The sequence below is a fragment of the Brassica napus genome, chromosome C6 (genome assembly GCF_020379485.1).
Source record: "Brassica napus cultivar Da-Ae chromosome C6, Da-Ae, whole genome shotgun sequence".
NCBI classification, from domain to species: domain Eukaryota; kingdom Viridiplantae; phylum Streptophyta; class Magnoliopsida; order Brassicales; family Brassicaceae; genus Brassica; species Brassica napus.
Genome location: NC_063449.1, coordinates 14300208 through 14327232, shown reverse-complemented (window position 1 = coordinate 14327232; position 27025 = coordinate 14300208). Strand labels below are relative to the sequence as shown.

Genomic DNA, 27025 nt, shown 5'->3' with positions numbered 1-27025 from the left:
CCTTTGTTGCTTGATCAGGAACGCCTTGATCGTCGGACGCGAGCTGTCTGATGCTGTCGCGAACGAGGAAGAGGTCGCGTGCTGGAGCTGCTCTCGGATCGCGAACGTCTGAGCTAAGATCAAGAACGCCTTGGGCTGAAGCTGATCGGGGACGCGAGCTAGAACAGATGCGGGAACAAGAGACGCGATCGAGATTTAGGGTTCGTCAGATAGGGTTAGGATTTTAGGGTTTTTCGATTTAGGTATTAACTTAGGGATTTAGAGTTTCGTGCTGATAACATGTTATAAAAGTCATGAAAAAATCTATATTTATTCATAACATAGAGATTCCTTATATAGGAGATTACACCGTCATACATAAATCGAAAGATTACAAATCATAATTTATTGGTTATGAACCATCCACGAAATGGTCATAACATTTTTCTAATCCAATAAAAGGATCATGTTTCGACTTTTCGAACAGACCATCCATTTAAAGATTAAACATAAAAATTACATATATATATATATATCAATTCTAAAGGAAACCTTATTGTTCTTCTTTAGGTTTGCATCCGCACCTCTTCTGCTGCTCTGTCAACTCCTGAATCAATAAAAAAACAGAAAAAATGATCAAAACAAATAAAAATACAAAATGGTTTATTTTTACAGTTTGTGTTACTAATCATTGCTCAATTGCTCTTTCCGATAGATTTTTCTCGAGCCATTTTCCCTCATTTCATATGCTAAATTTATGTTGATATATATATATATAAACCTGGATCTGGCACTGAAGAGCTTTCACATACTCCACAGCCTCTTCTAACATGTCCGCAGTGTTGGTTTGCTGCAAAAAAAGGAAAAAGATAATCAAATCTCAGTCTTTTCATATCGTTAGGAAACTAATCAGATATCACTCAAAGAATCTTCGAATAAAAACCTGCACAACCATAGTTTATGGACTATACCGTAATTTTTATCAGTGCCTTCACAATCATCAACAGTTAACATCCATTTTTCTTTATGGTCAAGCTTAATAAGCCCACTAAATCTTACCTTAAGCTTTTAAGCATATATAATCTTGGTCCCATTTCGTGATTCTTAGCAAATTGAAAATTAGTATGCAATGTAAAAGAAAACTACTTTATCCATGTTAGGAACAAGTTCTTGCACCCTCCTGATCCGGTCACTTATTCGTGTTCTCCTCATCTAATCATATGAATAGAGAAAATACATTAAAAAAAAACAAGAACGCACACACAAACAACACAAGTTATGACTGCAAAGCGTGAAGCTTTTAAGCAAATACCCGTTCAGCGATGCTACGAGGATGAGTTGCACAACCGCGTTTAGCACGAACCCTAAAAGGAACCGAGTCGTCAAGAAGCTTATCCATGTTCATATCCATCATTCCTGATACACCACTACTCATTTGCTCTTCTTTCTACTCAAGAGAATAAAAGGAAAGAGTTAATTATCCAAGTCCAAGAATCATATGAACATTTCCCATCTCACAAGAGTAAGACGAGCTTCAGATTTGAGCGCCTTGGATATAAGGGACTTATTGTAGTGCCTAATAAAGCATGTTTCTCGTTTGACATCTACTAATATAAGTTTTATGTCAGCCACTGGAAAAAAAATACTGCAACTTGCTGAGTTTTGTTTAAAACAAATGCAAGTTGTCAAAATTAGACAAGACTGCTCTTTTACATCGTCATTTCAAAGACCCATTAAACTATGACTGTACTAATTTCAGTCAGAGCCTGAACTCAAAATACTGACTATAATTTCATACAAATTGATAACAATAAGAAAATTAATCAAATAAGAACAGATTATGTCGAAGAAAGGTTACCATCTGGGAAGAGAACTGAGCTTCAATTTCTCTCGACCGTTTACTTCCCGGAGAAATGTTAACGTTCGGCGGCAAGTAATCGTAATTAGCCGGAATCCCAAAATTTGATAAAAACCCATCAGTCGCAGCTCCAGAGCCACTGAGAAAATCCGCCGGAGAGCTGTTCTGACGGTAAAACCCACTTTGGTGATTGTACAGTCCCTGCTCAACGGAACTAGGGAACTCAAACGTGTCGGGACTTGTTAACCCTGCCGAGTTTCCGGTAAGAAGCTCAGTTAAACAGAGGTTGGGTTTCAAATCATCTTCTTCATCGTCCTCGAGTAGGGTTTCAATCCAAGTGGCCGGAGCTGAACGGATCCGAGATAAGCAACCACGACTCACATCTCCACCTCCTCCTCCTTCGCCGCCGCCGCTGTGAGTGGATTGCATCGGATTTTCACCGGCGACTGGTTTAGTCGGTGAACAGAAGTTCTCTGTTTTTATTCAGTAGAGACAATAATAAGACAAAGCCACAAAGGTTTCCTCTTTTTCCAGTTTTCGTTCTCGCTGTTCTATTATTTTATTTTTATTTATATGTAAAATCTCTTTGGCAGCAGACCAGATTGTTCTCCGATTGTCTTTCACTTAAATTTTAGTTTTTCCTCGAAAAGAAATTAAAAAACTTACCGTGTGCTTATTTTGACACTGAAATACCAATTCTTGACTTTGACAAGATCTACGGTTGATTCTTGAAATATCACCAGTAGTGAAGCACATTGAAACAATTCTAGCTTTTACGTTACTGTTAGTCTGTTCTGGGTTCTGGTTTATATCATATTATATAATGGTTTAGTTGGTTTAGTCTTACATTTTGATTTACTTATTTCGGTTTACCATTTGTAACAAACTATATAAACCAATCATAACAACTTGTAAATGTAACAAAAGATGAATAACATAATCTCTTATCGATCTAACTCTCTCTCTCTCTCTTTCGTTTCTTCTGTTCTTTATCTGAACTTGTGATATGGTTATTCTGCCAAAATCGAACTCAAATTTGATCATTTCGTCAAATTTTCAGCTCAACAATGGTCACTCTTCGTAGATCGACTCGACGACCACGAAATTCAGGTTTGTCGGCGAAATCAGCTAATCCAGCTCGAGCTTCTTCATTGAACACTATTCCAGCGCATCTGATCCCCGATCCACCTATTCTGGTGACAATATCGATGAATCCAATACCGTCACAAGTTATGTTACCTTCTTTTCCGATTACGAATGGTTCTGAAGCTTCAAATGCTTTTGTCTTCGATGGAATACAATATTCACTGTACTTCTAGACAAGCGGAGACAATCCAGGGACATCGATCATCACAAAGGTACTCAATGGTTTGAATTATAATACCTAGAATATAACCATTACAATTGTTCTAGATGCTACGAACAAATTAGCTTTTGTGGATGGATCTTTACCGCGTCCTCATGAATCACATCAACATTATCAAATTTGGTCTAAATGTAACAATATGGTCAAAGCATGGATCTTGAACTCGGTTACTAAAACAATTTATGGGAGTATCTTAGGGTTCAATGATGTATTTGAGATATAGAAAGATCTGTACAAGGTTTCATATCACAAACTTGCCACGATCTTATCAACTTACACAGCAAATCTGGTCTCTCCAACAAGGATCCACTCTTTCAACGTATTACACAAAGTTGAAAACAATGTTCGATGATCCTGATGAAGCAGATTGTGCACAGACTTGTCAGACATGTCCATGTTGCAAAGCGATGAATAATAAAGTAGAGCATACCAAGATTATCAAGTGATTGGTTGGCTTAAATGATTCTTATACAAATGCTAGAAGCCAAATTATCATGAAGAAACATGTATCTGATTTTTCAGAGGTCTATAACTTGCTTGACTAGGATTACATTTAAAGAAACTTTCATCATGTTGTTAATGCAACTGCGTTTCATGTATCATCATTAGTGGATAATCAATCATCTAACAAAGATCCCTACACTGCTCCACGCACATCTCGCTCTATGTGTTCCCATTGTGGTCACACAGGTCATACTGTAGCCAAGTGTTACAAGATACACGGCTATCCTCCTAGTTTTAAACACAAGATCAAACCGACTTAGGAAAAGCTCTGCAAACAACACTTCAGTCAAGCCAGTCGTAGCTCAGTTGACAATTGATGAGCCTCTAATAGATAAAGGATCGAATATAGAGATGTACAACACACTATCAAAAGATCAGATACACAGAATTATCAATTACTTCAATGCTCAGCTTCTTAATGACTAGATGGTAGTAGCTTCTTCACTAGTAGAACTATTACCACACTTCCTGGTATGGTTTTCTAGGATTCTACATTACATTTTGTTAGCATATTAAGAGCTACTGATAATGTGTTATCTTCTTAGTCATGGATTATAGACAGTGGTGCTACACACCATGTCTCTCATGACAAATCTTTATTTGAGACATTGACTGAGACTCTCAATAGATCAATTACTTTACCAACAGGTTTGGGTATTAAGATTGCATGGATGGAAACATCTGCCCTTAATGAATATCTGGTGTTAAATGATGCATTATATATACCAGATTTTAGGATGAATCTTCTCAGCATCAGTGACTTGAAATGTCGAGTAACATTTGATGATGAATCTTGTGTGATACATGATCCAATCAGGGGATTGATGATTGGTCATGGTGAACAAATCTCTAACCTTTATGTCCTCAGTGGAGCTTCACTTGCAGAGTCATCTAATAAGAATTTTTTTTTTTGCGAATGTAGTTGTGGACACATCTATGTGGCACAATAGGTTAGGGCATCTATATGTATCTAAGATTACTGCAATCACATATGTACTTGGCTTATCTCAAAGAAATAAAATTACCTTTCATTGGCCATTTCTCCTCAAGAAAAACAGAAACATCTCCCTTACATCTCCCATAACAACCTTTGTGAAAAGGCATTTGATTTGTTGCATATAGATGTATGGCGTCCTTTCTCTGTAGAAATAGTTGAAGGATATAAATACTTTCTTAAGATGTTCTCCAAATATTTCCGAATTTCTTAAAGTTGATTGAGAATTAATATGGCAAGACTGTAAAGGGAGTAAGATCTGATAACACACCTAAGTTAAGATTCAGTGAGTTGTTCAGGAACAAGGGGATTCAAGCATTTCATTCATGTCTTGAAACTCCAAAATAGAACTCTGTGGTTAAGAGGAAACATCAACACATACTCAATGTGGCAAGAGCTTTAATGTTTCAAGGTCACATCCTATAAGAGTATTGGGGAGACTGTGTATTAACTGTAGACTGTAGTATTCCTTATCAATCGCTTGCCTACTCTTCTACTGAAGAATAAGTCTCCCTTTCAGGTTCTAATGAATTAAATGCCAAATTATAAAGGTCTTCGGATTCTTGGATGTCTATGTTACAGCTTCACTTACTTGAAGAACATGCATAAATTTCAACCAAGATCAAAGCCACGAGAATTCTTAGGCTATCCAGCAGGTTACAAGATGTACAAAGTGTTAGATTTAGAAACAAACATAACACAAATAACTCGTAATGTGGTGTTTCACGAAGACATCTTCCCCTTCGCCAATGACACCTCTCTGTCAACTTCAGATTTGTTCTCATTACTTGACAATGCAGTTATAAATGAATCTGATACAAAGTAGCTTCATATTCATGTAGTTGAGAATCCTCCTAGAGTTGTGAATGAAGCTCTTGTTAATAATGGATTCATTCTTGTAACGGCAAGGCAAGCACCTGATTGTTCCAAGGAGAGCAACCAAACACCCTGCTTATGTACATGATTACCACTGTAACATCACTGATACAGATATCCCTTATCTGCTTGTAGCATATCTTTCTTATGAGAAAATATCTGATGGATATACAGCTTACATATGCTTAGTAAATCTTCATGTTGAACCAACATCCTTCACGCAAGCTAAGAGATTTTATGAATGGATAAAGGAGATGAATGAAGAGTTGATAACATTGGAAAATAATGATACTTGGATAGTATATTCATTGCTCCTGGAAAACGTGCAATTGGATGCAAATGGGTCTACAAAGTAAGCTTAATGCTTATGTTACTTTAGAAAGATACAAAGCACGTCTTGTTGCCAAAGGGTACACTCAGAAATATGACATTGATTTTGTACACCTTCTCATCGGTTGCAATAATTACTCATGTGAAAATGCTTTTAGCAGTCTTTGCAGCAAAGAAATGGAGTCTCAGACAACTAGACATTTCGAATGATTTTCTCAAATGGTGATCTTGAAGAAGAAATATATATGACTTTTCCTCATGGATATACTCCAATATCAAGTGTTCAACTACCTCCTAATGTGGTTTGCAAGCTCGAAAAGTCACTGTATGGTTTAAAACAAACCTCTAGACAGTGATTTTCAAAGTTTAGTGCCACATTGTTGTCACTTAGATTCTCTAAATCTCACGCTTACCATACTTTGTTCATCAAAAATGTCAAAGGTAAATATGTGGCAGTGTTGGTTTACGTCGACGACATCATTATTGCGTCTAATAGTGATAATGAAACATAGCAACTTGTCACTGATATGAAGATTTTCTTCAAGCTTCGAGACCTTGGCGATCTTAAGTACTTTCTTGGCTTAGATATTGCAAGATCATCTTCAAGCATCTCTATAAAACAAAGAAAGTATACTTTGGGTTTATTGGAAGATGATGGTTTATGAGGGTGTAAACCATCAAGTATTCCCATGGTACCAAGTGTGAAACTCTGTTCCATTATTGATGAACCTATTCTTGGTGATCCTCTAGTTTACAAACGACTGGTTGGGAAAATGATGTACTTAACCATCGCCAGACCAGATATCACCTTCGCTGTAAACAAGCTTTGTTAGTACACTTGTGCTCCAAAGAAATCTCATCTTCAGACTGCACATAAAGTTCTTCATTACCTTAAAGGAAATAACAACATGACAAAACTTCTAATTTCAACGATTTAAGAACCAACAACATGGCAAAAAATCTCAACAAAATTGAAGGAGTTAGCTAAGAAAGATTCCAAGATTTCCAAATTGTCTACCAACCTCAAGTGCAAAACATGAATGCAGATTTATCAGTTAAGATTGCACGTGTTTATTATAAAGAGTTGTTTTTTTGTTGGTTGATCTATTCTAAACTGTCTTTCTAAACGCACTCTAGTTTGAGTAAAAGAACAGTCTTGTAATGTAAAAAACATATATGATTTGATTACCTTGACTTATTTTATGGTTAACTAATGGATATATCTTATATATTACTTACTATTTCATTTTGTGCATTACCATTTTAAATATGTATAGAATATGATTAAAATATATTCAAATTTTGTTACGTTATATACAATATGTTAAATTGGTATTAAATTAAATTATATATATTATAGATACACGAAGTCGGTTCATGTAAATAATAATTCAGACTTTATTTGGTAATCAAATAACATTTGCTTCATTCACAATAGCTGGGCGCATCAACTTTCCATTGCAATGTATTTTGATATTTTTCTGTAAAAAGTGATACATATTTTTTCTTCTTGCTTATGCATGAGATCATATTGTTTTCAGGAAGAAATATCTTTCACTTGTGCATTCCGATAATTAACACTTCTAACCCCATTTATATCACATTTCCAACTTCTAGATCAGTTCTTTAGAGTATTTAAAACCCTAGTTGATGGTTTCTTTGACACACTGAATTATCCTACTGGCCGCCTCGATATGAGGCTTCTTTGGTTTATTTTGATATCTTGCACATATCCTCATACTCAAACTCAAATCTGGTCAATTGGCTTGAGGTACATGAGACTCACAATCATACATCTATAGTTTTTTTTGTCAACCAGTTCACCATCATCATCCTTTCATAGTTTTGTTGTGGTGGTCATAAATACCCCTGCCTCTTTTCAATAATCCAATCCAAAGTTGGTCAATATATGTGGATGTCATAACCAATGGGTGGATAGGAAAGAGGTAGTGAAGGTTACATATTTGATGGTGGACATGGTGGCTACGATAATGGTGGATGCGTGATGTGGTCATGAAAAAGTTGATGTTGATTACGGAAGAAGTGATGATTGTTACAACGGAAGAGGTGGTGGTTAAAGAGATGGTAGTTGATAGGATCGAAATGCAAACAAATACAAAATCCAGAACACATATTATAGATCTGATGTCAGTCAAAGTGTAAGTGGCTACGGAACTGGAGACAGTGATGATTATAGATGAAATAATGGTGGTGGTGGTTAATAACCATAGAAGAAGATATTTGATATTTCATGAATCGGATAGTAAGGATAGTATAATGGACAATTCTCTGAAATAGCCATTTTTAAGTTTTTCTCACAAAAATAACCCTCAAAAAAGAAAATGACCAAAATAGCCCTTTTTTATTTTGAAATTTTTAATATTTATTTTTTATTTTTAAAAATTTGAAACTCTATCCCCAAAACCTCACCGCTTAACTCTAGACACTAAGTCTAGATTAGTTAACCCTAGGGTAAAAATACATTTTTACCCTTTAATAAAATTTATTTTAGTTATTTTCTTCATTGAGCGCTATTTTTGTGACAAAAACTTAAAAAGAGCAGTCCTAGGAAATTTCTCTAATATAATATATATTGTGATCATAATGAAAATTTTGTTTTGTTAGATTCTTAAATATAGTTTTTTAGTTATCTAATCCAATTAATCAAATAAGTTTATTTTCTGTAATATCATAACATTTTTATCTTCAACTAGGGTCGGCCCGCCCTACGGATTATAAATAAAAAAATAATTAGAATAGCTAGAGTAAATTTCTATTATAAAACTTGATATATAAGTAACAATTAGTCAAATGCTTTGTTGGGTTAAAACTATACTATATATATTATTTATTTATGCTTATATTATACTGTAAATTATTGATTTATGTTAATTCTTGCTTATATTTTATTATTCTGAAAACGGTTAAATGACCATTGAAATTGTGTGATTTCTGATTAAATATTTTTAACAAAATATAAATGATCACAAAAACGTACAAAAAAAGTTTACAGTAAAAAATTCCATATAAACTAATTTATAATGTAAACTTTGATTTTAATAGTTGCATTATATTTTTAATAACAATTATTATGTAACAAAAAGATAACACTATTTGATTTTTTCTTAATACATATAATACTCGATAAATGATATGAAATATTATATGTCAGTTGTGTGTATTAGATTTTATCATTTTTGGATTTTTTGAAAAGAAGAGATTTTTTAAAATTCACGATTGTTGACTTTAAGTTCCACCGGGAGACTAAATTTATGTATAGTATTATTGCTAAACTGATTGGTTATAATTTTAAAAACTTATAATTAATTTATAAAAAATATAATTTTATGTAAATTTTCTTTTATGTTAAGTTGGGTGTGAGTATAATTATGTTGTCTGCACTAAATTTCATTTATATAACTAAAAATGATTGAAATCTTAATATTTTGCTTTTATGAGTTTTAAGTTTTATAACACTATAAAATACATAAATCAATCGGATTCGATCATAAAAGGATAAAATCGAGTTTTCCAATACCATTGTATCCTTTTTATTGGGTGGGGGGGGGGGTGATTTATAAAATAGTGGAGAATGGAGTTTTTATTTAGAGGATTTTTTTGTCAAAGTTATTACATTTGGATGTACTGATTGTGTGAATGTTTTTAGTTTTCGAAATTGTTGTTTATGATCAGATGATTGTTGTTGGACCAATTGAGGGAGTAACTTATTATGGTCTGAGTGAGTTTAAGAAATGGTGAGGTTGATAAGGGCCTGACTGGTGTTACCGCATCAGTTGCGGTTGCGGGAGTTTGCGGATGCGGATAGTTGCGGTTTTAAGCGGTTTTAAGATATTTGTACGAATTGTACTGCGGTTAGATATTGGTGTGTTTGCGGGATACTTATGACTGGTTAACCACCAAATACAACAGCGGTTAGATAATAAATTAAAAATATTTACATTTTATATAATTATAAGAATTCTAAACATCATAATATTATAATAAATATAAAAATTAAATTTTAAAATTTTAAAAATTATATTTTTAAATTTTTAAAAATTATATTTTAAAAAATTATATTTTTAAATTTTAAAAAATTATATTTTTAAATTTTAAAAAATTATATTTTTAAATTTTAAAAAATTATATTTTTAAATTTTAAAAAATTATATTTTTAAATTTTAAAAAATTATATTTTAAATTTTTTAAAAATTATAGAAAATATTTTTATTTTAAAATTTTATAATATAAATTAAGATATAATAGATATATTTTAGTATTTCTATTATTTCAATTTAATTTTTTTTTTATTTTTTCTTATTTATATTGTTTTTTATAAAAACATTTACCCTCCCACAACCGCCTGCAGCCCCAAACGCTAACTGAAACCATGTTTTGAATTTAAGAGGTTTAAAGCGGTTTGAAACGGTTTAGAACAGTTTGAGTGATTTCGCAAAATCCCAACAACCGCTACCAACCGCAAAAGCTGCGTTTGCGGACGGTACCAGGGAAACCATTCATGCCCTAAGTTTACAAAAAAAAAACAACTGGTTACCTTAATTTGTAAACACTCGGTGTATTTGTTTATGTTTAGAAAGTGTGTCATTCAAAATTTTTTTATGTTATGAAAAAGACTTAGATAATTTTATTGCTCGGTCTTGTTTACCCGAGTCAAGCAAACAAGTGTTAGACGTACATTCCAAATTAGTAGTTACGTAGTATATTAACATAAACGAATAGTATGAAAACATTGAATTGGTTCTGAAACATCAAAAATACCTATTAATCCAAATATATTTTTTTTAGTTAAAAGTTGTGTCAGTTATCTTCGGCAAGGTATGTAGAATACATGAAGGTTGATTTTTTGTTATACTATAGTAATGAGACAAATCAAGAAACATAAGTGACAACTATAATGTGCTAAGTAGAACAGAAACCTTAATGTGTGTTGTTGTCGCATTTAAATCTTGAGCCCTTGACGTAGTATCAAAGAATGGTCATAAATTTCTTGATTTGCTTGAACTAAAAGCAAAGGTTGTAGTTGTTCTCCATGTCATTGACATGACAGCTCTCTGGTGTTTTGAGCTTCCGCATGTTTATTTGGTATAGGCTTTGTGAAGACGATGTCGATCCGTCAAATAATCCTAAGAAATGTGTTTAAAATAGAGATCTCTTTGTTACAAAAAAAGAAGAAGAATAGAAAACTCTTTGCCCAGCCTTTGTTTGGTCTTGAAGATTAGTTTAAACTTTCCTCTTGTTTTTTTAAATCGTAAGTGTAAAGCTTAATAACCCAATTTTACTTTTTTGTTCCTATTGAGAGATTATAAGAATGTTGGTTTTGCCGACTATGAGAAATAATGATTTCTGATTTAATATCTTTAAAATTATTGTAGGCGTTACATAAGAAGTGTTTCCCATTAAAAGACAAACTAAAATATTAAACTGGCTATCATGGTACGCTAGATAATCTGTCAAGTTGAACCAGATATAGTAAACTATTAAACTGTGAACTCATTCCTCTCATTTCTTGTAATGAAAACTCATCACACACATTGTAACCTGTTGTTAGATCAAATACAAAAAGCTTCATGTTTCACCAAAACAAACTAAACATAAACACCACAGATCATAGTTCCTTGTGCATCTTCAACATACGAAAAAAAGACACATGAGACTTGCAGTGAACTCAAACCAAGACTATGGTTTTACACTCTCTCTTGTTTAACCTTCAAATCTTCAAGACAGTTTTTAGGAATAGCAGCAGGTTCAAGCTCAAAAGAGCCAGCAGGGACACCTTTTCTTTCATCTCCAGTCAATTTGAAAGATGGAATCTATGCGAAAACCTAAGCATCTCATCAGACGGTATCATCATTTTGAAGTAATCATGTTGCACAGCATGTTCGTACACTGAAGTGAATCCCTCCACTCTCCCTAGATAAGCAACTCCAATGCCATGATCACTGTCCAGCTCAGACTCGATTTTGACAAAGTCGTATCTATATGGACGCTCGTACTGCGGCTTCCAATCTCTGAAAAGGGCCCATGTCTCACCTTTCCTCGGGTTTATGGTGATGGTCTTCTTGCCAGTTCTGACATGAGGCATCTCATGAGAAAACATCAAGTGGCTGCTTGTGTGTTTTTTCTCCGTACTTGAATTCTCCACAAGCGATTGGAACTGACTTCTTGTTTGCTTTTGATTCAAGCCATCTCACTCCCAAACTCAGCTGAGTATCCAGAATTTTCCTGATCCGAGCATAGTAGCGAGGCATTTCATCTAAAGGATCATAGAGAGCCCATATTTGACCCACAGCGAAAGAACTTATTGTGTTGTTGAAACTGTGAAGTATGCATCAGGACAACAATATGGCTCAGGATCCTCATCAGTTCCATCATCTTCATGTAATCCACAACCAGAAGTTGTTTCCTTCTCTTTAGCATCATGTTTGTGTTTTCTAATGAGACAATTTTCATCTATATCCTTCTCAGCCATCTCATGTCTGGATCTCTTTCTACTCTTTGCTCGCTTATCCTCCATTTTTATGACTCTCCAACATCTCCGCAGCTTCTCTTGTGTTGTCCCTCGCTTCTCATCCATCTCATTCCCTCTCCACGCTCATCGTCTGTGTGTATTACTTCGCCGTCACCGACTCTTCCTCAACCGTGCCTACCGTGGAAGGTTTAGTCATCACCAGGTTACAACTTTGTAATTTGTGGTTGTTGTTTCCTACATTCCCTTGAACCATAACTGCCCCTTGTTAGCTTCTTGACCACCTGCAACTATTTGATACATTTCAGTCACTAGCATTGACAATGACTCGTGTCATAGAGAACAACTTACACCATCACCCCATCTACAGATGGATCCATGGGATCATCTTCCTATGTAATATCAGTCACATGAGTATAAGATAAGACGTTTGTTCATCAGAATCGGGAATGTCGTGACTCAATATGTAAAAGTCTACACATGTCTTTAGATCATACTCATGACCATTTCATCTGAGCCATCTCTTCCTCCTCTGCTTGGTAAGTTTAAGCTTTGCTCTCAGACAATATGCAACATGTTGCTTGCATCAATTAACATCCATATACCAGATTTTGAAGCAAATAATATTCACATACACCTAAACCTATTACAATTCACATATTATTAAGAAATTTAAAAATTAAACTTATTCCCACCTGTTTTCTGGATGGTAACATAGGAGAAAAGCAAGCAAACCTTCTTGCGGAGTAAATGCTTTTGGTGGGTGGCTTTCACAGCAGTTATTGGTGTCACTATGAATCTGAAAGATTTATCTTTTTCATCCATGGCTTGTTAATGTTCCTGATACAATCATCAATCTGAAAATATATTATAAACACTGAGATTGGGTCAACATGTATTCACTTTTAAGTTATGAGTTGACTAACCGTCACTATAGTTGGAAACCTGCATTGAGTTTACAATCAAACAAAGCTGATACGAAATCTCTCAAACTCCGAAAGCCTGTAGAAATCTCTCAAACTCCGAAAGCCTGTAGATTCTTCGATACACACTCTGAAACAATGGTTTTTCGTATCCTTACTCCCCTATAATCTTCTTCTCACTATTTTTTGAAACTTGCGCCGCTTATTTCCTTTGTAAATATTTAAGTACCCTTTCAATCTCCACAAAGCTTGAAGGACCTGTAACATTGGACACGATTTAACTTAAGTGAGTGATGTATGCATAATCAACAATGCTAATCTGAAACTAATATTTTCAACTAATCCAATCAGTCTTTACGGAATAATTAAAAAAAATGATTGTAAAAAGCTAACCTAACTCTTCTTGGCGGGATCAATATTGGTGTTAGCACGGGAGTATGAAATCATGTTTAGATTTCCTCACCTTTGGAATGCGTAATCAATTTTCTCTGCAAGAGATATCAAGTCATCATAAGGATTGAAGATATTTAGGAGATAACACTAATCTGAAGCAGTAGAAACAAATAAAACAATTTTCTCATATCCCTTAAAACCGATGAGAACAAACAAAAAATGATGATTAGGGTTTCTTAAAGGTTTGGAAACTTACTGAGGTTGGCTGATAAAATCGTCATCTTTTAGGAAGTAACTTACAACGGCATGCCTTCAAGAACAGTGGAGTAAGAGATCATGGGGTATGTATTTAAGAAGAAATTGAAGACGATTAATCTGTAACCGTATTTCTGCGGATGGATAAGGAAGAAGATGAAACAACTCTTTTGGAACTCAGGTTACGCCTCAATCTCGAATGAGAGATATTTTTAAGAGATCCACGTGTCAGCAGCAAGTTGATGATTTTCTGGCTTGGAATCCCATGTGACAGTTTCAGGAGTGAGTAAAACTCTTCTTTATATAATAAAATGATACTAACATATTCAGCAAAAAAAAACGAATAAAAGAAACCAAATAATTAATTTGGGAATACAAATATTTCTCTTTTCAAAAAAATAAAATAAAAAAATATTTCTAAAAGAAAAAGGAAATGAAAGAAAGGTAAAAATGCAAAAAGGGAGCACTCCCATAAAAAGTCTAAATCTCACGCGCCACTCGCTCGACCTTAGTGGATAGTCACTGCTTCCTTCATGTGATGACGTTACTTTCTCGAACCGACGCACTCTTTCTCTCATTCAATCTCTCTCGCCTGTTTCTCCCTTTAGAACATCTCCAATGAAACACTATTTTTTCCTCTATATTTTACACTAAAATAGAATAACTCTATTATAAAGAGTTGGATTTGCTCCAAAATATAGAGGAATGTTGCTTTTTTACTCTATATTTGGAGTAAAAAACCAACATTCTTCTATATTTCATTTTATTATAGTGTAATTATATTATAAAGTGAACCATTGGAACAAATCCAACTCTATAATAGAGTTATTCTTTGTCATAGCTACCTTCCTATTGTATTTTTGTTTTATTTTCTTGCATTTTAGTTTACTTGAATTTGTCATCAATTGGCAGGGAAGCTAACCACGCACCAATGCTACAGCTGCCTGAGATCTTCTTCTTTAATCTCCGTTTCTAGGGTTTACCTCCATTCCATATCATGCACGGCCTCAGCCGCCTTGGCAACGGCAACGGAAACGCTAGATCCCTTGCTTCACCGCCTTCTTCGCCTCGGATCCGTCACCTGAGGGGAAAAACCTCCAACCAAGGAATTGGAGAGAGACTCGTCTTCTTACTCTTCTCAGTTGTTTTTAGGCGGAAAGGTGTCTTACTATTGGCGCCTCTTCTCTACATCGCCGGAATGTTACTTTTCATGGGCTCCTTTGGCTTCACTATCCTCGATCTAGGTCACGGCGTCGATATTGTGTACAGACGAGCTCCGCCGGGTTCGGTTTACCGGAGTCCAAAGGTTTTTAAGCGTCTCTGGCCGATGATGGAAGCTGATGCTAATCGAAGGAGTCCCAATGCGGTAAAATGTCATATTGAATTTGATTGTAGATCTGGGTTTCTCTTGTTGCTTAATAGAGTGTTGCTGATGAATGCAGCTGATGGAAGCATGGAAGCCAAGAGTTAAAGGCATGTGGAAACCTTGCATAAGCACTAACGTTTCTGCTCCAGGATCAAGTTCTAATGGTTTCTTCATAATCGAAGCAAATGGGGGCTTGAATCAACAACGCTTGTCAGTATGTTTTACGCTCTCAATTGCTACATTCAAATTCACTTTCGTTTTAGTTGTATATTGTGTTTGTTGATTAGAGAACTCTTGGACGGTGCAGATATGTGATGCAGTTGCTGTGGCTGGACTGCTGAATGCTACTCTTGTCATTCCCATTTTTCACTTAAACAGTGTATGGCGTGATTCCAGGTTATTATTTGTTTAATTAAATCATATAAAATTCCTTGCTTTAGATATTGACAAGGTCAAAATGTAATCTTTAGACCAAATTTTCTTCGTTTTGCAGCATGATTTGCTAACGTATTTGCTCTTTTTTTTTTCTTTCTACTCCTTTGTGTTGGTTACAGCAAATTTGGTGATATATTTGATGAAGACTTCTTCATATATGCGCTTAGTAAGAACGTGAAAGTAGTGAAAGAGCTCCCTAAAGATGTACTTGAGCGGTACAACTACAATATAAGCAGTATTGTTAATTTGAGACTAAAAGCTTGGTCGAGTCCCGCATACTATCTCCATAAGGTGCTCCCACAACTATTGCGTTTGGGGTATGCCATTCACTGACTGTTATTTTTTTATTTTCTTTTTATCGTCTCAGTAGTTTTATTAGGAATTGTTGCTTCTTTGTATGCTTGGTTTTTTCTGTTGTTCCTGTACAACTTCCCAGAGTGTTTGATAACGTCTTATGTAATTGAATACGAGATAGCTCACATGCAAAAACGAAATGGAATGATAGCTTAAGGTAGGGTACTAGCATTCTCTTTTGATAAGCTTGTTCTAAGGCTGTATGGGTGTGTGAGGGATAGTATATAAAAATATCACAGGCTCTGTTCTTGTCAAAACTCGATGTGATTTTGATTATTGAGAACCCTTCTTATATGTTTTGTATAAGTTGCTTACCTAAACACACTCTACTTGGTTAGGGCTGTTCGTGTTGCACCATTCTCTAATAGGTTAGCTCATGCAGTTCCCGCACACATTCAAGGACTTAGATGCTTAGCAAACTTCGAAGCATTGAGATTTGCAGATCCCATTCGGCTGCTTGCAGAGCAAATGGTCAATAGGATGGTTACCAAGAGTGTTCAGAGCGGCGGAAACTATGTTTCTGTTCATCTCCGCTTTGAAATGGTTTATTACATACCTTCCTGCCAATTTTTTCATTTCTGCATTTCTTAATTCCTGCTTCCCCCTTCTTTAATAATATCTTTATTTTCTCCTCTTATAAAAGGACATGGTCGCCTTCTCGTGTTGCGAATATGACTTTGGAGAGGAGGAGAAGCTAGAAATGGATATGGCCCGAGAAAGAGGGTGGAAAGGAAAGTTCAGGCGGAGAGGCAGAGTGATTAGGCCGGGTGCAAACCGCATAGATGGGAAATGCCCTTTAACTCCACTAGAGGTATCACTGAAAAACTGCCTCGCTTCCCTTAAAATCTTTAAACCAGTTAATCTTGTGAAACTGATTTTTGTAACATCGCTCTGTAGGTGGGAATGATGCTTAGGGGAATGGGTTTTAACAATAACACATTGGTTTACGTAGCTGCGGGAAACATTTACAAAGCTGACAAGTATATGGCTCCTCTTAGGCAGATGTTTCCTCTTCTCCAAACCAAGGATACTCTAGCTACCCAAGAAGAACTTGCTCCGTTTAAGGTAATCAAATATTAAAATTGCCTTGATTTTGAAACTGTAGGGTCCGTTCAACTATGCAATTGCTAATGGAACATATTGATGGGAATTTGGAATTTTATTTCCATGGGGTGGTGGGAATTAGAATGATTAAGTTAGGAGCGTTAGGTCCGTATCAATTGCAACGTACAATTAAAGCCTGTGGGCTCTCCCATAACATGCACCTTCAAAATTGAAAGATTTTTAATTGTTGTCTTAATATATAAAAACAAATTGCTGTTTTTTTTTTTGTGAAACTGTAGGGTCACTCATCCAGATTGGCTGCTCTTGACTACACAGTATGCCTCCACAGTGAAGTGTTTGTATCCACACAAGGTGGAAACTTCCCTCATTTCTTGATAGGTCACCGTCGCTACCTTTACAAAGGCCACGCTGAGACAATCAAACCAGATAAGCGGAAACTAGTCCAGCTCTTGGATAAACCGAGCATTAGGTATCTGATTTCCTAACCTACTTGGCACACCTCTAACTCATAGATTCCTCGATTTTTAAAGCAATTTTCTTCCTTTTGGATGTTTTATTTTTTGGTGTAGATGGGACTACTTCAAGAAACAATTGCAAGATATGCTTAGGCACAATGATGCAAAGGGAGTCGAATTAAGAAAACCCGCTGCGTCTCTTTACACGTTCCCCATGCCTGATTGTATGTGCAAAGAACCTGACCCCAAACCTGAAACCGATCCAGCTTAAACCCGATTCTTGCGGTTCAATGTCAGTAATGCAAAGTACGATAATTGTTTATGACTCCAACTATACATGTAACTTATATGTGTTGTATCATGTTTCCTTTCCTGTATAACCATCTAGTTTCCTCCCAAGTTCGAGGACTCTTGATATTGAATTTTGTGTATATAACATTCTTTCAACGTTAATGGCGCTTGTCCCTTTTGTTGTAGTGTTTTTTCACATTTTGTTCAGTATTTGATAATCTATTTAATGGACGACGACAATGGTTTCATTCTAATGTACGTATGTTTCTCTCATCTTCTTCGTTTGTATAGAAAATAAGAAATATACTAGAGTTTGACGATCTGCCCAAGTGTTTGTTTCATTTCCTTATTGATCCAATTCAACACGGTCTTTTATTTATTTATAACTAGGGTCGGCTGAAAATTAAAAAAAACAATTTAAATAGTTAGAATGAATGTTTAATATAAATTTGTATCATATAAAAATATATATATTAGTTAAATATTGTACATGTTAATGTATTTGAGTACTAAATAGACTATGAAGATACCAATATTTGCTTTGATTAGGGATATTTGCTTGTTTGATTACCGTTGAATGAACTATGTAAATTAAATTGGTTGGTAAGCTGTTAGTACAAAACTATATGTCATGTCTTGAGATTTTTACTCTTATACCATCTTTCTTTTGAGGTTGGAACATTCATCGGGTTTAGTTGTACGTGGTTTGGTTGTTGTTTTGATTAAGTTATTTAAAGTAGTTTTCTTTTCATGGTTATATACTTACAGGTTTCCTTTTTCTTTATTTGGCCAAATATTGGAAATTATAAATGTACTCTGCCACTAAAAATATTTCTATGTGTATATAATTTTTAAAAAAAATATTATTCAATATTTATTCCACTTTGATTAGGACAATAAGTTGAATATATCTTAGACTGTGTATCATAAATATTCTCAGTCTTATACATTTTGTTCTTCAAGCTATTGTTACTTTTATTTCCTTTTATACATTTCTCTTAATATTTATGTATGCATCCATAATATTTTTTAAAAAGGATTTTTCATTAACTAATGTATTTATTGTAGTTTTAAATATATTATAGTTTTCGTGCACTTGATTAATTTTTTTTGGCATTGGTGGTATTTGAAATGGTTGAGAACCTGAATGGATATTTACTTTCATAAAGTTTTTAGTGTATGTTTAAAAATAAAAATTTGTAAAGGCTTTTAAATCATATGAATATAATATTCAACACACTACTGTTGACTGTTCATATACTTAAAATTCTGACGTAGGTAATTGCAAATTTGCTGAACTCATAGATTCGTTGCTACTTTATAAATTATCACAGGATGGGGTACATCGGGTAAAGATTGCTTTGATGATAATATAACGTCCATATCGTAATGTATGTGTTTTTTTATCTACTATGTATTAAGAAATAATTAACACATTCAATAATATTAAAGAGTAAAAATCCCTGTCAATTGTTCATAGTATAAGCCCAAAGTTAAACTCAAGCCCAACCAAAGAAATAAAACTCGGAGACACGTGTCGGCCTGTCAGAGAGTGACTTTCCACGTGGATAGCTTAGGAGAGAGGCAAACATATTTTTATATATATAGATATTTACTTACTGTTTATCTTTTCTTATTTTGTATATATTTATTTATTCTCTAAATTTTTTGCTTTTATATCAATGATAATATTGCGATAAATATTTAATGTAATATTTTTATTTCTTATATACTATTTTTACTTATTATTTATTTTTATTTTATTTTATAATTGATTATTCTGATATTACGATAAATGTTTAATATAATATTTCTATTTCTTATATTGTGTATTTAGTTATTATTTATATTACCAAATATTTTTCAGATAGATGTTTAATGTAATATTTCTATTTCTTATATTGTATATGTACTTATTATTTATTTTTTCTTATATTGTATATTTACATATTATTGTTTAATGTAGTATTTCTTTTTCTTATATTGTATTTTTACTTAATATTAATTTTTCCTTATATTATATATTTATTTAACTTTTATTTTTTTTTAATTTTTTAATAACAATGCCACATGTCATCTTTCGGAAAAAGATTTTTTTCGCTGATTAATTTTTTAATAACAATGCAACGTGTCATCTTTCGGAAGAAGATTTTTTTCGCTGATGTGGACCCTCTATAGAACCTCAGAAGGTCCCTTTTATTAGTATATATTTTGATACATAGATATCAGATACGTGACGATAGCAAATGGACTGACAAAATTTTGTTCATCAAACATGTTAAATAGTGTCAGAAGCATATGGTACGTAGAAGAAGACCTGGATTGTGAATTATATTATCATATCACACAGTTGGACAATATATTGATATGAACCAAGACCTGTGGGCTGTGGCAGATTAAATAGTGCCAGAAGAAATGATGTGCTAGTGAGTTGAATAACTAATTGTTGGTCTCATCCATGTCAAAAAAAATGTTACCCTATTCCACCTAACTCATGTCCGCAAAATCAAAAATATTGCTCATCTCTAATATCAAACACTTTAAAAATAAAGGGTTCAAGTTCCTTAGAAAAAATTGATTTAACCCAACTTTTCCGAGATCCTTACTCAACAAAGTCTTCTTCCTTTTTGTATGGTCTTCAACTGCGCATATTTTGAATAAAATAAGGTTCAAATAATATATCACCAAAGCTACTCTTTACCATTTGAGCTGAACACAAATCAGAATTGCAGGCGTGACAAATGTATTACCAAAGATATTCTTTTAGAGATGGCATATATCAACGTTTCCTAATTAACCAAATACAGTCCGCACCAAGGTTTCTAATTTCCCAATTGATAATTTGCTTAGGTTGAAGGCATAACAACGACAAAGCCATTAAGGTTCAACAAATAAACCACCAAAGTTTCTACTTACCCAATTGAGCTAAAGACACATGTGATCTTCAAAGAAACAGTTTTTAAGATATGGTTCTTTTTGCAATGAATTTAAAGCAAAGACCCAAAATGCAGCAATCTTGTGCTAGTCAGAGTAGGCAAGTAGAAATGTTCTTATGAATATAAAGAGAGTTGAAAAAGTTAGTGTTAAACTTTAAGATCATATCTTAAAGCTACAAAGATGTAAATCAGTACCTGCAGTGTTTAAACGATGCTGAAAGTCCATCGGTAGAGAGAAACCTGAGCATTTGTCAAGCTTCAAAGCCTTCCAGTCTCGCCTTAGCCAAAACATCCATATCCAAGTCGTTGACAATCATCCGCCTGAGAAATGTTGGTGAGGCGTCTCACTTCTGTCTTCAAACGACCTTCAGCCTCAAGGCATATGTCGGAACCGTACACCTCCTTGTGAGTAGCCTTCTCCCAAACGCCACTGTTAAAGTTCTGTCGCCCTTCAGATCCGTTGTCCTTCTGGAAAGTTCCACGGTGTTCTTAACACCACCGCCATGGGACTGAAGCGAAGGGAAACTGGTGAGTCAATGAACTGAAGTGGTCGTTACTTCGTGTGAAGTTGAATACGTTTAGTTACAGATGGCACCTTCCTTCAGCAGGTGCTTCAAAGTTTTGAGCCAATGAGCCCAAGTAGAATCTTGGACCAAGGTGGACTGTAAAAATTAGAAAAATTCCTTGAAGAACTTACTTTAGCACTCTCGCAGCTATGGTTGCAATACATAATGAATCCAAACAGGTAGAAACTTGGTTCACCCTGTCGGACACAAAAAAAAAAAAAGAGATATAAGGGTCTAGTCAATGTAGAAACAAAAGCCTTGAATGAAATCAAATAAATCCAAGAGTATAATCTCTAACTCGGTACACATGCAAGAAAAATTGCTCTTATAGGTAAAAGTATTGCACAATATAGAATGTTAATATTTGCGAAGTGGTTTAGGTAAAGTACGGAACTTTATAGAACTCATTGTGATGAGAACAGCTCCAAAGGTTTCCAAAGGTGAAATGCAAGTATCTATACATACGACTGAAAACTGCAAGACTCAGCTTGTAATCTTCTTTCTATTGAATCCCATCAAAAACAGAAACTCTAACTCTATTCTGTTAAAATCCTATGTCTCTAATCCATCTATTTTGCCAAATACAAATTTTTGTATACTGGGAAACATATAAGAAAACATTGTTCTCTCAAGGTAACGATTGGATGGTCATACCTGGGATTTTAGGCAATCAAAGATCTGGATTTTGCCACCGTATGTGGGAGAAGACGGCGCCGGTGATGCTCTCCGACTCCTCTGTTTCCCTTGAGATGAATTTCTCTGTTTGAAAAAGCTACGTAACTTCTCTTGAGAACCTTGACGCCATATATATACAGTAGCTTCAGTTAATGGGGGAGGCGAGAAATCTTCATTGATGAGGAGAAAGTGAATGAATTGATTGCATACCATCACTCGGACAGTTTCAGCTAACGAGATGAAGCGCAAAGGTTAGGAAGTCGCCGTCGCACGCAGAGGAGAGAAGAACTTCGCTGTTTGTGCTTGGACTAATGGTACAACGATTATGTTTTTTCCAAGAGAATATATGTTTGTGCTTGGACTAAACGTCAAGCCAGTGCGGAGGCCACAACCTCCCGAGAGCGCGATCTAGGGTTCCTCTCTCACCAGAGAACGGGCATTTTACTTTAATGATAACCGAAGCCCAAACAACAGAGACCGTATAAAACAAATCTCAGCCCGTCTTGAGACAGAGATCGGGACACGCGTCACTCATATATTGAAGTAGTTTCCACGTGGCATCACAGGGTCACCAACATATTTATATATATATATATAGATAGATGTTTCTATAGGGTGTTTTCTTTTTAATCAACCTCACGGTCACGGTATGCCTTAGCTATTAAAATGTCTAGATTAATTTTTAAAAATCTTACAATACTAAAAGTTCTAAATCCTCAACATTCAACCCGTTGATGTAGGCATAAAAAAAATTAACCAATCAACTCTTTAAATTTTGCCACATCAGCAGTATACCTAAATCTTCTTCTTTGCAAATGAGTCGAGCTCTTTCAATTTCGTTGAAACCAATCCGTCTGTTCAGCTTTCTATCTCTCATTGTCATCCGTTGAATACAAGTCTGTATATCTCCCTCTCCACTTCTGTTCACACATTCATTAAATGGAGGATAAATCTTAGAGTCTTTGACCGTCATTGATCTTTCTCTCACCCTTATAATTGGATCAGACACGATGGTCTGTGAAAGGGACGCTTCGGAGTGGGGTAGGAGGTAGCCCAAACTGCAAAGAATACGATACGCCTTGCCGGAAACACATGGCAGCACTGCGAGTTCTTTATTTCATATTAGGTTTTAATTGAATCTTTACGGTTTGCACTCAGGTTTAGATATCATAAAAATGGATCAAATACTCATATGTACCAAAAGGGTTCAGATTATTCCGTGGACCCCGTCTTTTTCTTTTCCATTTTGCATTTAAATTTAATTCGAAAACTAGAGGAAATGACCAAAAAACCTAGACTTAAATATATTTACAAATCCATGTCATTCATATCCTACCCAGAACCAAAACCCAAATCCGACCCAAATTTAAACCCTAATTTTGTATTTTCTCTTTTCCTCTCCATTGATACTTCTTCAATTTTAAAGCAAAGTCAAATTTTTCTTCAATCACTTATCAATTTGTTTTTATTATCCCAAATCGATCAACCCATAGTCTTCTTTAATCCATTATGTCTTATTTGAAACCAGATCTCATCATATACTTACGAGATTCATAAAAACTAAGAACACAGAGTATTACTAGTACAATTAGTACATCTAGAACAAGTATAACTTGTACAACTAAATTGAGTATAACCAATATGACTGGTACAACTATAACTCGAATTACTAGTACTTTGCAACTTATATGGTGATATTTAGTTTTTGTTTTCAGCGTATGAATGATGATGTTGAACCAATAATACATATTAGTCTAATCTAGAACAACTAGAACGTGGAAGCACCATGGCCTAGTGGTCAAGGTTTAAAGACTTCTACACCCAGGTCTAGGGTTCGAACCCCATACAACGCAATTTCTACAGGAAGAGGTCTGGGTTTCAATTCCCGGAGAAGGCGAATTATGCAAAAAATTATAGAAAATGCTTACAAGAGATCTTCAGCATGGCGCAAGGAATACCGTCAGGAATGGATCTCATAGGGCTACTCAGGGTGATGCAGTCAGACGTGAATCCTCAAAAGGCAGGTAGAATTGTCGGCTGTAATATCGTCTATGTAATGTTTCTCATAATTTGTAATAGCATAATTAACCAAACAAAAAAAAGAACAACTAGAACATGCATAATTACAACAACTTTACAATTAATATAATTATATTTAATATTTTTTTCAGCGTATGAATGATGTTATAGAAAGGGATGTTGTATAACCAATTAATATAATTTATTTTACCATTTGTACTAGTTGTACCAGTTGTAATATATACGGGAAAAAATCATCTTCAAGCTTTTGCTCCTGAAGACGAAGAAAACGACTGTCGAACCAAAAAAAGATTGCAATTTAAGATCTGGAAGAGTATACTCCAAAAGATAACACATAAGCCATCACGAGTTTGAAAAGAATGCATAAGCATTAATGTTTGATATTTGGACTACAACAATAATAGTTTAACTGGTACAACTGGTTTAACTACAGTAATATTATTACTAGTTTAATTGTGGCAACACTTGACTATTGGTTTTCCAGTGATGGTCGGTAGGTTTCTTGCCCCAGAGTTCATTTTCTTGATATGGACATGAAAATAATATAAAAAATAGTGCAATTGTAATCACATACACAAGAAAAACATGGTGAAACTTGCATATTTTGATATAAAAAGATGACATACATATGTTTGTTTTATCCACAAATTTGATTTCAAATAGTTTTTGATTCTTATGTTTGCAAATTAGTAAATTCCACTCAGTTTATCATTACACTTTTGATTAAATAAAATATATTTACATAATTAAGCAATGATAAGTGATGATATATATATATATATATATAATTTAATTTTCATCATTAGTATATATTTGCATAAACAAGAAGAACTTTGTTGTGAAGAAGAGAGATACCGCAACTGTTAGGAGATTTTTATGTAGGATCTTTGTGAGTAATACGGAACGATGGACAAGCCTGGTGTTTTGTATTAATTTGAAGAGAATAAGACTTGAAGAGATGTTTTATTGAGTAACAAGCCGGAACTACAATGAATTGAGTATGAACCCTAGTTCTAGCCGTCTAGATATAATCTCTAAGTCTTGAAGTGTCGATCATTTGTTCTAGGGTTTAGGCTCTCCTTATATAGTCGTCTTGAGGTCGGCCTGAGTCGGTTTGAGTAGGTTAAACTCTTCCATATTCGGAAATATGGAAGGTTCTCCATATCATAAGTTTTCCTTTTCTTGGAGAAGGGGGTGGTCCCTAAGACCGGACCCGGAGTGCTTCGTTGTGGGGATCCGGGGCGTCTCCTAGCGCGGACCCGGAGGCCGGTGTCCTGCCTGAGGTTTGGAGGAATTCAATACCTGAGTATTTTTTCCCAACAGTTTGCTCCTTATTTCTCGATTTTGTCATCGAACTTGAGGAATAACCTGTGCACTCAAGTCAACCGGAGTTGCTCATTCTCAGCAGGCTTCCCCTGGGCAGGACATCGCTCCAGTAATCCTGCTGTCCCGGGTTACTCTTAGGTCGGAGCCGTACTCTGAACCCGGTGGAGGACTGGCTCCCTTGTAGTAGGCCGGGACCTGGCGGTATCTTCTTGAACCGTTGATTCTAGTCGAAGGTGGCAAAGCTCGGGGATTTTAGCGGTGCGTTGGAGATGACGGAGCCTGGAGCTCTGATGATTTCCGAAGAAGAGGCCTGAGCATTTGAGCATGATGTGTAGAGGCAGGTCTGAAGGGTTCTGAGTGCTTCGAAGGACATTTAAGTCGAAGATTCTTTAGGAGGCACATGTCCATTTTTTGCGGAATTTTTCCTTTTCAGGGAGGATCTTCCCTTTTTCTTCCGAGGACCGAGTTTCCTTTTTACGATGGTCGTCTATGCCGAGGATTCTCTGAGATATTTGGAAATATGGAAGGATCCCTTTATCGGAACATTTCCTTTTCCGGCTCTGTGAGGAAGGATGATCCCGGTGTATATAAGGGCTCGCGATACCTCCTAATAAGCCTCAATCTATCTTAAGTGCTGAATTTTGGATATGAGAAATGAATCCTGAACTACTCGCGTTTCCGTCCTCACTCGTGGGTGGCCGTTCAAGGCCACATCGTCTTTTCATTGATCCTTTCTCCTCTCCCATTCCTTCTTGGGGAGATGTTCCAGAGGCTGATAGTGAAGCGGTCCCAATGGCGCCCCTGAGACAGCGCCGCTTCTGTTTCTTTGACGACGATCCCCGTTCCAAAATCCGGGAGGGAGATCTTGCTAACATCCGGAGGAAGTATGCGATTCATCCTTCAGTGGGGATGAGGAGTCCTTCTGAGTTCGAGCGCACTCCCGACGGAGGAGCGAGTGAGGTGGTGATCTACGAGGCATATCTGGAGGCGGGCTTCAAGGGCAGTATCCCTTCCCTTATAGCTCAAGTATCCTCTTTCTTCGGATTCTGTCCCTCTCAACTTACTCCCCTGGCCTGGTGGACTTTGATGGCTATCCAAGTACTCGGGGAACTTCATGGATTCTCCGTCGGAGTGCATGAGATTCTATAATCCTACTATTTTTCCCCTCTAGTGAACAAAGCATGGTTATATCACCTCTGATCCCGCGACGGTACTCCTTTAGCTGAGGAACCTTGAAGGGGTATAAGGGGTAATTATCCCTTCGGGGATGGTTGGAACAACCGGAATATATTCCTGAAGATCCAGGAGCCATTCGGCAATCCTACGTCCTGGCGCACCGTCGGTAAGTTTTTTCTCCTTTATTGGAACCTTGAGTTTATCGTTCTTTCAGGACCACGTATTCATTGATGCTTGGTTTTTTGCTATCAGAAGTGTCTCGCCCGGTATCCTTCGCTGGAGAAGCAATAGCGAAGCTTATACTGGGGGTTCCCCGACGATTTCGATGGGTGAATTTTCTGGTGAGCAGGGAGGCCTTGCGTCATAGCCGTATTT

General features: G+C 35.5%; 2 protein-coding genes, 1 long non-coding RNA gene and 1 pseudogene across 5 annotated transcripts; 1 reads left to right on the top strand and 3 right to left on the bottom strand.

Moving 5' to 3' along the window:
* Positions 1 to 289: 289 nt before the first annotated feature.
* Positions 290 to 2432, bottom strand: LOC106424783 (transcription factor bHLH80-like). Of its 2 annotated transcripts, XM_048760991.1 has the most exons (5): positions 1838 to 2432; positions 1292 to 1426; positions 1126 to 1191; positions 761 to 829; positions 290 to 586 (listed from the first exon to the last, which is right to left on the bottom strand). In XM_048760991.1, the coding sequence occupies exons 1-5, from the start codon at positions 2264 to 2266 to the stop codon at positions 533 to 535; spliced, it is 753 nt and encodes a 250-aa protein (XP_048616948.1). In that variant the 5' UTR covers positions 2267 to 2432; the 3' UTR covers positions 290 to 532. The 2 variants fall into 2 exon arrangements, with proteins under 2 accessions (XP_048616948.1, XP_048616949.1); XM_048760992.1 differs by lacking the exon at positions 1126 to 1191 and having other exon boundaries at positions 1838 to 2416.
* A 9002-nt stretch (positions 2433 to 11434) lies between these two features.
* On the bottom strand, positions 11435 to 14587 carry LOC125588970 (annotated as a pseudogene).
* A 232-nt stretch (positions 14588 to 14819) lies between these two features.
* BNAC06G08460D (O-fucosyltransferase 9) lies at positions 14820 to 18107 on the top strand. The gene is made up of 9 exons (XM_013865560.3): positions 14820 to 15331; positions 15408 to 15545; positions 15639 to 15727; positions 15886 to 16083; positions 16459 to 16663; positions 16764 to 16931; positions 17018 to 17185; positions 17464 to 17654; positions 17755 to 18107. The coding sequence occupies exons 1-9, from the start codon at positions 14963 to 14965 to the stop codon at positions 17909 to 17911; spliced, it is 1683 nt and encodes a 560-aa protein (XP_013721014.1). The 5' UTR covers positions 14820 to 14962; the 3' UTR covers positions 17912 to 18107.
* A 2228-nt stretch (positions 18108 to 20335) lies between these two features.
* Positions 20336 to 22569, bottom strand: LOC106424784. Of its 2 annotated transcripts, XR_001284949.3 has the most exons (4): positions 22319 to 22569; positions 22088 to 22227; positions 21063 to 21630; positions 20336 to 20573 (listed from the first exon to the last, which is right to left on the bottom strand). It is a non-coding gene; the product is annotated as an uncharacterized LOC106424784 (long non-coding RNA). The 2 variants fall into 2 exon arrangements; XR_001284948.3 differs by having other exon boundaries at positions 22088 to 22569.
* Positions 22570 to 27025: the final 4456 nt, after the last annotated feature.

Excerpts from the sequence above, each read along its gene's own strand:
- LOC106424783 (XM_048760991.1), bottom strand. The coding sequence starts at position 2,266 with ATGCAATCCACTCACAGCGGCGGCGGCGAAGGAGGAGGAGGTGGAGAT. Across the intron at positions 830-1,125 it reads TTGTTCCTAACATGGATAAA|CAAACCAACACTGCGGACAT; the intron begins GTAGTTTTCTTT and ends CTTTTTTTGCAG. Across the intron at positions 587-760 it reads CTCTTCAGTGCCAGATCCAG|GAGTTGACAGAGCAGCAGAA; the intron begins GTTTATATATAT and ends TTATTGATTCAG.
- BNAC06G08460D (XM_013865560.3), top strand. The coding sequence starts at position 14,963 with ATGCACGGCCTCAGCCGCCTTGGCAACGGCAACGGAAACGCTAGATCC. Across the intron at positions 15,728-15,885 it reads AGTGTATGGCGTGATTCCAG|CAAATTTGGTGATATATTTG; the intron begins GTTATTATTTGT and ends TGTTGGTTACAG. Across the intron at positions 16,664-16,763 it reads TTCATCTCCGCTTTGAAATG|GACATGGTCGCCTTCTCGTG; the intron begins GTTTATTACATA and ends CTCTTATAAAAG.